This window comes from Dromiciops gliroides, chromosome 4 (genome assembly GCF_019393635.1).
Source record: "Dromiciops gliroides isolate mDroGli1 chromosome 4, mDroGli1.pri, whole genome shotgun sequence".
Classification (NCBI taxonomy): Eukaryota; Metazoa; Chordata; class Mammalia; order Microbiotheria; family Microbiotheriidae; genus Dromiciops; species Dromiciops gliroides.
In genome coordinates, this window is record NC_057864.1 from 193,295,197 (window position 1) to 193,307,711 (window position 12,515).

The window sequence follows — 12,515 nt, forward strand, 5'->3', positions numbered from 1 at the left end:
TCACCATTGACTTTGACTTCCTCAGATATACAGTGATCAGACAACTAGTATTTTAAGGTGAAACCTCAAGTATCAGCCTTGGAAATGCCAAAGTGACTGGACTCCTACCCTGTCTATCCAGGCAGACCTGCTCTTCTCAGGGCCCCTGCCCTAGACTCATGCCTAAAGGGCCAGGGAAAGAGAGGGATGCAGTGGGGAGAGAGGCTGTCTCTGGGACTGATGGGACCAGCTCAGAGTGCCCTTTCCCTTCAGCTTCCTTCTCCCAAATTCTGGTGGGGATAGGGGAGTTCCTGCAGATTACCAGGGATGACCAACCTTCTAGGTCAGAGACCAAGACAACCAATGGGAACCACAGGAATCCTCCAAACATTATATTACCCCTCATCACTCTCTGACATCAGGGATGCCTTATTTGTGTATTGGACCCTGCTCAGCTTGGGTAGAGGATAGAAAGGACTCCTTTCTACCACCAAAGCCCATAGTATCCCTCCCCTTCCCCTTCCCTACTTTTCCCAAGCAGAAAGTGATGAACTCCCTTTCCTGAAACTAACATACCAACACATCATATGTATGGATGTACATATACTGGATTGAAAGAACATGACTCCCCCATTAGTCTTATCTGATCCCCTCATGCTGCTCCCAGCCTTTTACTTTCTCCAGATCCAATTACTGCCTCCTAATCTCACTCACCTCCAACCCAATTTCACTCTATTTCCCATTCAGGTCCTGGGGGGTCTGTGTTCTCTAGCCCAGGGCTTCTCAAACTTTTTTCCACTCTTGACCCCTTTGCACCCAAGAAATTTTTATACGACCCTGAAGATATAGATATATAAGATAGGTATATATAACCTTTTACTGTTGCCAAATTTTTCATGCCCCCCCATATTCAGTTATGCAACCCCATATGGGGTCCAAGCCCAGTTTAAGAAGCTTTGTTCTAGCACCTGGTTGCCTACTGACTAGAGTGTTGATATCTGACTTCCAAAGTGTCATATTTAGGATTGCCTGGGGGAATTATGGGGTGTGGTTAGGCAAAGCTAGGTCTCACTGACTTTGATCCTCCCACTCCGCCCCCACCCCCCTCTACCCCTACCTAACCTTGTATTTCTATGGTATACACTTTATGTGAATTAGAGGCCCCTCCCACTTTGAGGGTCAGTCCTGAGTAGCATGGAGAAAGGGGACATGTCCCAGGAAGCAGAGGCTCCAGGAAAGCCAGGAAATTAGTGGGTCCCCCAGTTAGGATCTGGCCTGGACAGAGCTTGGGGAATGTCCTGACCTGAGTTCCTTCACCAACCACCACTTCCCCTTTGGCAGCTATTAACTCCCTCTCCCCAGACTCCTTCCTGACCCCAAGGCTCCTTAGGGGGACCTTTCTCAGCTCTGGCACATAAAACAAACTTTGAGATTCAGTGGGGGGAAAAATACAATATTTTTTTTTCCAGGACAATGAGGGTTAAGTGACTTGCCCAGGGTCACACAGCTAGTAAGTGTCAAGTGTCTGAGTCCAGATTGGAACTCAGGTTCTCCTGAATCCAGGGCCAGTGCTTTATCCACTGCACCACGTAGCTGCCCCCCAATACAATTCTTAACATTCTATCATGACAGGGATAAAGATGCAGTGCAGTGTAATAGAGAGCTGGTCTCACTTCTATTTCTTACAAATCCTGACTTTTGGATCCTGGGCAAGTCACTTTAACCTCTCTCAGTGTTGTAGGCAATTATTTAAGGTTATAAAATTGCAGAGAAGGTGCACTGGGTAAGGGAAATTCCTCACTGGGGGCTCCCTATACCAAAGAACCCCAATAAGATCATAAACTGCAAGAGGGTGATGTTACTATTTAACAATATGTCTTACCTTTCCCTTGAATACTCCTAAAGTGCCTAGCTAGTACAATACTTAACTCAAATTCTTGCTGATGACTTTTTCAGCTAGATTGCTTCTTATCACACTGGTTATTCTAGTGTCTTCTTCAGTGGTTCCATTAGTAGACTAGTTCACACTAATCATAGCTTCTTGGGGCTCTCTCCTTACTCTTCTTGCTTGTGTAGGACTCTAGGCAATATTATTTGTTCTATTAGATTAAATTAAACATTTTTTTAATCCAGAAATCTACTTCTTCAGATTATTTCCTATGTGCTACATTTAATATGTATCAGGCTACTATATTTTAACAACGGCATCACTAAAGACAGAACTACTAACCTTCCTTGACCTTCCCCTATGCTCAGTAAGTAGCACTATCATTTTTCTTTTCTTCTTTTTTTTTTTTGTTGTTTTGTATTTTTGCGGGGCAATGAGGGTTAAGTGACTTGCCCAGGGTCACACAGCTAAGTAAGTGTCAAGTGGCTGAGGCTGGATTTGAACTCAGGTCCTCCTGAATCCAGGGCCAATACTTTATCCACTGCACCACCTAGCTGCCCCCGCACTATCATTTTTCAAAAGAACTCAGGCAAGGAAGCTCAAAGTAATTGTTCAACTCATCCTTGTTCTTTTATTCAATCAGCTGCCAAATCACACTGTTTTGATATGTGTATCAATTTTTTCAACAATGATTTACTAGGTAGAGGTGGAACATATGTGTGTGAGATTTTTCTGGAGGGTGGAGAGGAATGGTAGGAGAAATTTCTTCCAGCTATGCATGCCAAGTGCCAAAATTACTTGCAGCCTATATGGTGGTCCCTTCCCATTAACCCAGGGAAATCTGTCATCTTCTGCTACCAAGAGTATGATATTACCATCAGCTTTCACTACAGAAATTTATAGACTGAAAAAGAGGGAAGGACCCTTAAAGATCAGCTAATCCAAAGCTTCTTAAACTGTGGGTCACATAACTGAATATAGGGGGGTCACAAAAAATTTGGCGACAGTAAAAGGTTATTTTATATACCTATATACCTAGGGTTGCATAAAAATTTCTTGGGTGAAAAGGGGTCATGAGTGGAAAAAGTTTAAGAAGCCCTGATCTATTCAATACTATTCCCTCCCCCGACATTTCCCAAGAAACTGAGATCCATAGGAAAGAAGTGACCTGGCCATGGTCAAAGCCAGAGAATGGCAGAGCCAAGTCTTGAACACGGGCCTTCTGTCTCTTAAGTTAAGCAGCCTCCCGCCCCCCCCCCCCCCCCCTGCCAGCAACCCCCATGATATTCCTTTTTTAAAAATCACATTCCACAGTGAAATCCTCAAAGTTACCCTAGGTCTTTCTAACTAATGTACTACTGACTGCAGGGAAGTTGAGTATAGGGGGAAAAAAAGATACAAAACCTCTAAAGAGAACTAAATAGTTTCCTCACTGGTTACATTGAAACTAGATTTCTGTTCTCTAAGTGAGGACTGTGATCAACCTTTCTCTTAGATAGGAAAAATCAGGCCCTTTGTCTAGACACTGCTTTTTTCCTCCTTGTTAGAAATCCAGAATTCTTTGATCTTACTTACCAATTTGACCTTCCTTCCCTCCACTTCTTAGCTCTGTCTACCAAACCAACCCACTTTCTTCCTCTTTTCCCACCCATAAGCTTGGGGAAATGGAAAAAAGAACTGAATTTCCCCTAAAGTTTAGCATAGCATTATACTGCTCTTAGATTGTGGGATGAGAAATGGTAACCTCCCAGCCCAGTAACAGGTCAGTATCTATTTCAAAGATAGTCCTTGAACCTGAGTCTATTAATTTGGAGAACAAATAGAAACCCTTGTCCTTACCCACCCAAAACCATCAGCTCTTCTTCCTTCTCCTGAGGCTTCCAGCACAGGGCTCAGCAACATGGCATCAACATTTTAACTAAGGCAGAACAACCCTACCTTTTCCTAGGGTTTGGAAATTTAGAAGGTGCCAAGAGTAGCTAGAAACAACTGAATTCAACATCTAGTTAGAAAGACCAATGAGTTATAATGGCAATCTATCAAATGGTGAGTGGCCACAGCCCAGGTGACTTCTTACCCAGGCTGCCAGCCCACCCATTTCCCCATCCCTTCCATTCCTGATGAAATCCACCACAGCATTTGATAACATTTTGTGTCACTTGCTGAGAGTGCAAAAGTAGCTAGTTTACAGGTCTATTTTGCAACCTACCCTACTTCTGAAAAGTGATAACCCCTGGTCTAGGTAGACAATGGGATAAATCCAGAGAGCAATCCAACCCAAGAGTTTACTAGTTGAGTAACTTGTCCTTTTTACACTTTTCCAAAGGTGAGGCAGAGGGAAAACAGTGAACTGTATACCCCTAAACCTCTGGGAACCCTTGTGTTAGAGATTTTCATGACATGAAGGGTCCAGCATACTCTGGAAGATTTTCTCCTTTCTCATAGTCCTTATCCAGAAAATAAATACATGGTATATTGAGACCAACACTCCCCCTGCAAAAGACCCAGTTTATGACATAAAAAGAAGTTTTATTAAATGAAAATAAGAGTCTTAAAAGACCACTTTAGCTTCAGACAGAAAGATAGACACATTCTCAATTACAGGTACTCCTTGCCGAGCCTGCTCCCATAAAACTGTCTTGAACCTTCCCCATGAGCAAGAAAGTCTCTAGCTTCACAATCCATGTGGTTTCTTAGAAGTAAGGTCACTACAATCTCTAGGTTCCATCTTTCTCATGAAGAGAAGAGAATTGCTTTCAGAGTCCTCTTCCTTTTCTCAGTTACTACCATTTCCTATCTTTTTTTTCCTGCCTCCAGTTTCCACTAGTTACTCGCCCCATCCTTCACCCCACTGTAATTTCAAGCACCATTTTTTTCTCTCTCTCTAGTCCCTCAAATTGGCAGAAAGAGGGAAAGATCACAGTAGCCTCTATGGTCTAGTATAAGCCCTTCCACACAGTATAAGTGTTCTCATTTAGAATGGCTTCTTCTTTTCTGCTAGTCCATATCAATGTAGCAGGTGGATGTATATAGGAGTTTTACTCTCCCCCCCCCCCCAAGGAAAGGGAAATACAAGCTTTGACTGGAGAAGAGAGACATTAGAGGTAGTATATAGTGGAGGGAGGGCCAGCCGAGGAATCAGGCTGAGTAGGTTTCAAGGGTTCCTTCTGATACATTAAAAGCTAGGTGATCATGGGCAAGTCACAAACTTTCAGGGTCAGCCAATTACTAAGGGTTTTGAGGAGAGGAGGGTTTCCACCCTGATGAAATCACAGCACCCAACAAAAAGAGACCACTTTTCAGAGGCAGTGGGCCAAAGGTACATGCAAAAACAGAGGGCACTCTACTTGGAGAACTGACCACAATGCTGGGAAGAAGGCAAGCATACTATTTATGTGGTCAGTTGTCAGCCCAAGGCCTTAACCTTCCTGAGCTATCTAATCCAAACCAACAGACATTTATTAAGCACCTACCATGTACAGGGCCATGGGGATAAAGACAAAATTAATTTTAAGTCCCTGACCTAAAGGAGTCTATATTCTACTGGGGGATATAACGTGTGAACAGATACATGATATATACACATACATTTATATGAAAATGATGATACTTTGAGGAGGAAGGAGAGAGTATTAATGACTGGGTTATCAGAAAAGAGTTCCCATGGGAGATGACCCTAGAGCTGAGCCTCTTCAGGATAACTAGGGAGTCTAAGAGATGGAGGTCAGGATGGAATGAATTTTAAGGATGGGGGGGATGGGGAGAAGACAGTCTGTGCTTGAAGGCAAAGGACAGAACACCAAATTCAGGAACGCAAAGCAAGCCAGTTTTGCTGGAACATTGAGTATGTGAAGAGAGTAATGTGCAATAGGCCTGGAAAAGTTAAGCTGGAGTCAAAGTAAAGCTTTAAATGCCAAAATAGAAGAGTTATTACTTTATTCTAGAGGCAACGGGGAGCCACCAAAGACATTCAAGCAGGGGGAAAGACATAGTCAGACTTCTGTTTTAAGAATATTATTTCAGGGGAGCGGCTAGGTGACGCAGTGGATAAAGCACCGGCCCTGGATTCAGGAGTTCCTGAGTTCAAATCTGGCCTCAAACACTTGACACTTACTGGCTGTGTGACCCTGGGCAAGTCACTTAACCCCCATTGCCCCACAAAAAAAAAAAAAAAAGAATATTATTTCAGCAAAATGTATGAAGGATGGATTGGAGAGTGGAAATACTGGGAGTTGAAAACCCAATAAAGAAGCTGTTGCAGTGTCCAAGAAAGAGACAATGAGGATTTGAAATAGGATACATGAGCAGGGGAAAAAAAAGGGAATAGATGGAAGAAATGTTCTGAAAACAGAATGGACAAAACTTGACAATCAACTGGATGTGGGTGGTAAAGGAGAGGGAAGAGTCAAGGACGACTGGAACTGTGAAACTGGGTAAATGGAAAGATGATGGTTCCCTCAATAGAAAAGGGAAGGATGATTTTTCATGAAGAGATAATGAGTTCCACTTGAGACACTTTGGGTTTAAGTTGTGTAGCATCCAGTTAGATATATCCAAAGGTAGGAGTGTAAGACTACAGCTGGATACATAGGTTTGAGAGTCATCTGCAAGAGATAAAGTCACAGGAAGCAATCAGATCTGAGAGACATTGTAGAGAGAAAAAGGGACCCAGGACAAGGAGGATACTTACTCATGGTTAGGGGTTTGAGTAAGGACAGTCATTAGTAAAGAAGTGTCAGACAGGTGGGAAAACCAGTAAAGAACAGTGTCATGCAAACCTTGAAAGGAGAAAGATTATCAAGGAGGAAGGGATAATCAATGCTGTCAAATGTTACAGAGGTTAAGAATGGAGAGGACCAAGAAAAGACCATTAAATTTTGCAATTAAGAAATTATTTTGTAGAAAGCAATTTCAGGAAAAAAAAAAAAAAGAAAGCAATTTCAGTTGAGTGGTGGGAATGGAAACCAGATCGCAAGGAGTTGTGAAGCAGAAGCAATGAGTGGAGACAATTTTTTCTAGGTGTTTAGTGATGCAAAGGTAGAGGATGAATAACCTAAAAGTATAATAAAACCAAGTGAAAGGTGTTTTGTTTTGTAATTTGGGGGGTTTTATTGTTATGTAAGGATGATAGTATCATGTGAGAGTTTTGGGGAGGGAGTTTGAGGGGTTTTTTGTCTTTTTTTTATGATGGGGCATGTTTGAAGGTAGGGAGGATAGATCCAGAAAATAAGGAAGGAGAGCTTAAAAATTATAGAGAAGGGATGATTGTGGGGACAAGCTTGAGGGAGGGCCCTCTTCCTTCTCAAGGATAATCCCTCTACTTGTACTTGCAAGTCTGGAGCAAAGAAGGATAGAGTTGGGGATGACACTGGGAATTTCATGTATAGAAGCGGGTAGAATAGGGGAGCTCATTTGTTTCAGTAACATAAGGTCAGATCCTCTGCTGAGGAGGGCAGAAGGTGGGGTAATTTAGTTAGCTTAAGGAGAGAAGTCAGTAACAGAGGAGGGAGGACAGCAAGTTAATCAGGAAAGAATAAAAGGTTTCTGCATAGCAGTAAAGAGTCAGCTAAGATTACATAAGAAATTTCTAGCGTACCTACTCAGCACTCTCATATATGCCTTCCTTTATCTTTATGGACAATACTTTATATAAGTATTTCTCTTTCTGCTATGCTACTACAAACTCCTCTTTCTTTCGCTTGTCCGAGCCCTAACCCTTGTCCCAAGCTCTAGCACCATACCTTTTGACTGATCCTCATTATGGATTGCCAAAGATGTCTGCTCCATTCAATGCTCCTGACCATGCCACCTAATCAAACCTTAAGAGAGGATGGGGCAGCTAGGTGGTGCAGTGGATAGACCACCGGCCCTGGATTCAGGAGGACCTGAGTTCAAATCCGGCCTCAGACACTTAACACTTACTAGTTGTGTGACCCTGGGCAAGTCACTTAACCCCAATTGCCTCACCAAAAAAAAAAAAAAAGCTTAATAGAGGACTCATACTACCCTACAGATTAAACCCTGGAAAAAAAAACAAAACCAAAAACATACACCTCACCTGGACAGACTTCTGAAGCAAAGGACAGTGATTATGTTTGGGGTTTTTTTAAACCACATGAATTCAATAAACTACTGGATTCTAAGGCTTAAGAAGGGCTGAAGTGGATCATTAATAAGAATGTTTGGATGGAAAGAAAGAGAAATTGGTATGTATAATCCAGGGGTTCTAGACCACAAATTTCCTCTCCTTTTTGTTAAAACATCTGATGCTCTTTACAGAGGTTGTAATTATCAAGTAATGGCTGGACTTCAAAAATAACAGCTAATAATAATAACTAATATTTACATATCACCAATATATGCCAGGAGCTACATTAAGCATTTACAAATATCTTATTTGATCCTTATAACCCTGGGAGATAGATTCTTAAAAAAAAAATCTTTTGAGGCTAGAAAAAAATTTAACTCAGTATCAGCATAAAATCTCTTGGATGAAATTAATTTGAAATGCAAATGAAGCAACAGAAGCAAGCATATATTCACTAAACTGAAAAGGGGCATAGGTAGCTATCAATTTTATATAGGCCCCAAAAGGGCAGGACTGATAATTTAAGCTTGTTTGTTGACTAGAGAAAAAAGGCTGGTTGACAAATGAGGAAATATCTTTGGATTTTCACTTAGTATACTAGGATATCTTGTATGTGAGTACAATCCTAAATTAGAGTCCCTCATCATATTCAAACTCTAATTCAAAGACTAATGACTCTGGAACTAACAAATGGAGATGACATTATTTAAATGTTTACTGTTATTATTTGTTGGTAGTAACAGGTACATTAATGGTAATATAGAGCACTTCTCAGAGCCATAAAGATACTACCAAGTCTTTCCTGGCCATCATCATCGTCATTTGCTTTAAACCTACAGAGAAACCAAACATAGAAGTCAACTCATTTGATATAATGTAGAACCCCTCACCCCCCTAACCTGGTGCATCACCAAGGCACAAAGGATTCAGTTCCTTCAGAAAACATAGCAAAAAATGATTTGGCACTGCATCACATTCTCAAAATCCAATAGGATTTCTTCTACTCCATCCCAATAGAACAGTGAATCAAAAACATACCTGATTTGGTAATGACAGTAAAGATTTAAGAGGGGTTTAAAAAAAAAAAGATGGAAAAGCCATTCGATTTAAAAAAAAAAATCACTTTATGTATGTGCAAGAGGAAAAAATACCCCGTGATCCCATCATTATCTGTGATAGAAAAACCTGGCATTGATACCATCCCCGCCCTGCCCTACCCTACCCTACCCTACCGTGGCTGTTAGGTAAGTGTCTGTATCTTATACCTGAACCCGGCCTGGCTAAGCCACATGTCCAGTGGTGAATTCACACAGAAATCAGAAAGCAACAGGGGCTGAGAAAAGCACAAGTCACCCAAAGGCCAAGTTCTCGTTTAAAACACCATCACACTCCCTGCCCCCCCCCCGCCCCAATTCTGCAACCGCGCCAAAAAAAAAAAAAAAAGGCAAGTCACCCCCAAATTCGCGGGTTCCTGGGGGACGCCAAACCAGTTCGCTGCCAATCCTCCTCCTCCTCCTCCCCCTCCACTACAGACACAACCCGACCGTCCCGCCTGCGGGACTCCCGGCTCCCTCTGTCCCTCCTCGGTGGCGTACACGAGGCGTACCTCTCCCCTTGGGGCCCCCGGGGACTGACAGGAGGGGCGGGCGGGGGTGCGCCGGGGACCCCGTCCCCGCCCGGGAGGTCCCGGGAGCGTGAGCCCGGGATCCGCCGGCGGGAGGGCCGGGTCGGCCCGGTCCGCAGAAGAGGAGGAGGAGCAACGTCCCAGGGCCTAGGCCGCGCCAGGCCCTGCCAGAGCCCGAGCCGCAGCCCGGCCGGGGCCGAGCATGGTCTCCCCGCCGCCGCTGCCGCTTGGGGGTGAGGGGGGCGAGGTCCTGGTTACCTGGACGGGTTCCTGCAGCACCGTCATTCTCAAGGCTCAGGCCCGCTCTCCGTCGCGCCTCAGGCCCCCCCGTAGCGGCTCCGGCCCGGCCCAGCCCCGGCTCATTTAAACTCAGCAGCGACCGTTACCGGGGGATGGGGGAGGCCGAACGGCTGCCGAGTACACCCGAATGCAGCACGGAAACCGCCGAAGCTGGTGCTGGCCGGAAATGCCCGAGCTCGGCCGGAAAAACACGAAGGCTGGCGGAGTAGCAGAGCGTTGCCGGAAATGCTAGAGGATTAGCCAAAGAAAAACCGAGTCTGGTTTAGACCGAAGAGGCTCACGTTCCTCCAGGACTGGGTTACCCGCGCACGCCTGGGCCAATCAGCTACAAGCAGGCGAGCCGTGACGTCGCGGGGCGGCGGGCTTCGCTGCGCTGTCGTGGCGCCTGCAGGATTTAATAAATTTAAACTCACTTTGAGCGGCTTGGCACTTTTATTTCGGGATTGGTATCTGGACCTCAGTGGTTCAGCAAAGTATTTGCATATGGAACCTCCGGTTATAACAGGAATGAAAATTCACCCTGTGCTTTAGTGGGGACTGCGTTGGAGTCTGAGGACGCGAGTTCGAATACCCCTGCCTCTTGTAACCGTGCGACCTTGATCAAATCGCTTAAACTCTGGCCCTCAGTGTCGTCGTCTGTAAAATTAAGGGGGTTGCATTGGATGGCTTCTGAGGGCTCTCCCGCTTTTAAATCCATGAACCTGTTAAGCACCTACTATTTGCAAGTATGGCTTATTCCTTGGGCGTCAAGCCTTTAAGTTTAGTAAGCATTTATTAAGTACTTATGGCGTGCAAATGTGGTTTAGTCCTTGGGAGCTTCGAAAAACAGTCAGGCCCCTTAAATTTAATTTACTTTAACAAGGCATTAATTAAACACCTACAATGTGAAAATATAGCTTAGACTTTGGGGGCCTGCACAAACTGAGTCAAAATTGAGGTTTAATTCAATTTAAGCGATTATTAGTCACCTACGTTGAGGGCATTGTACTAGGAGTAGCGGGAAACAGAAAAAAAGGGGAAAAAAATCTTCCCTGCCTTCAAGAAGCTTGTATTTTACTGAGGGAGAAGAGAAAGAATACAACATTACCATAGAAAAACAAGTAGATCATTTGAGACCCCCAACACTACAGGAATCAACGAAAACTTCCTTTCTTTTTTTTATAAGTTCATTCTGGGCTTTCAGGCCCTGAGGAATTGATTCACACTAACCAAACCTATAAGAGACAGATTTATCCACTAGAATGCCAAGTTATTAATTTGCACTGGGAGATCTGTCTGGCAAGGTAACTCGAGTCGTTTACTCCAGAGGCCAAATTACAGATCAGAGCACTGCTTGGTGAGCATGAGAGCAAAAGGAGTCGGGTGTCCTTAAGGGATATTTCCATCAAGCTATGGTGACCTGATAAATTGCCCTTCTCAGCTCTAGGGATAGCTATCCTTGAGTAAAGTCTTTAGAATCAGAACACCCTCTCTCCTGGAAACACTGATACATTCTTACTTTTTTTTTGGCTCTCTGTACCTACAATGCACCTCCCACCTCACCTCTGTCTCTTAGAACCCCTAGTTTCCTTCAAGACTGGGCTCAAATACATCTACTCTAAGGCCACCTTCCCTCCGTAACTAGCCATCTAAGTGGCATAGTGCATCAAGCACTGGCATAGGAGTTAGGAAGAGTCCTGAGTCCAAATCCAAGCTCAGACACTTAACAGCTGTGTGATTTGGGCAAGTTGCTTAACCCCTATTTGCCTCAGTTTTCTCAACTACAAAATAGGGATAGTAATAGTCCCTACCTCCAAGAGTTATTGTGGAGATAAAATGAGATAATATTTGAAAAGTATTTTGGAAGGGGCAGCTAGGTGGCACAGTGGAGAGACCACTGGCCCTGGATTCAGGAGGACCTGAGTTCAAATATGGCCTCAGCAAACGCTTTACACTTACTAGCTGTGTGACCCTAGGCAAGTCACTTAACCCCAATTGCCTCACCAAAATATATATATATATATATATATATATATATGAACCCTTAAAGTGCTACATAAATTATTTTTTAAATGCATATTACTTCTTCCATTAGAATGGACTTAATTTTTGCTTTTTTTGGTCATTTTTCTCAGTTCTTAGCATGGTACCCACCACATAAGTGCCTAATAAACGCTCATTGATTTACCAATAGATTAAGCAGACCAACACCTTCTTATTTATGACAACTTTACTTTGGGCATAATACATTAGGTAAGTCATGCCTCATTTTACCTTAGTTATGTGAGAGGTAGCATGATATAATGGAAAGAGACCTGGGTTTGAATCTCAACTTGGACACTGACAAACACAATTGACTAAGAACTGACTGAATTCCATCTAGTTTCATTCCCAGGCCAATCAATTGCCTGGGTCTAACTCAACCAACATTAAATTCCAGCTTCTGATTATTTTGTAAAAACCCCAAAATTCCTTTTCCAGATTTTCCTATGGATTCTTCCTGGTATTTAGCTTGGTTTTGTTTTGTTAGGCAGGGCGATGAGGGTTAAGTGACTTGCCCAGGGTCACACAGCTATTAAGTGTCAAGTGTCTGAGGCTGGATTTTGAACTCAGGTCCTCCTGAATCCAAGGCCTGTGCTTTATCCACTATGCCACCT

At 43.5% G+C, this 12,515-nt stretch overlaps 1 protein-coding gene across 7 annotated transcripts in view; it reads right to left on the reverse strand.

The window, feature by feature from the left end:
• The window catches only part of CDC27 (cell division cycle 27), a 108,696-nt gene extending 98,620 nt beyond the window's left edge, over positions 1-10,076 (reverse strand). For 3 of the 7 annotated variants that reach the window (XM_044002671.1, XM_044002670.1, XM_044002673.1), the window contains exon 1: positions 9,838-10,075. In XM_044002671.1, the coding sequence (XP_043858606.1) occupies positions 9,838-9,864 (27 nt within the window). In that variant the 5' untranslated portion in view covers positions 9,865-10,075. Of the gene's footprint in view, positions 1-9,837 lie in introns of all 7 variants that reach the window. The other 4 variants (XR_006356354.1, XR_006356353.1, XM_044002669.1 and 1 more) reach the window with 3 other exon arrangements.
• Between the last annotated feature and the right edge of the window lie 2,439 nt (positions 10,077-12,515).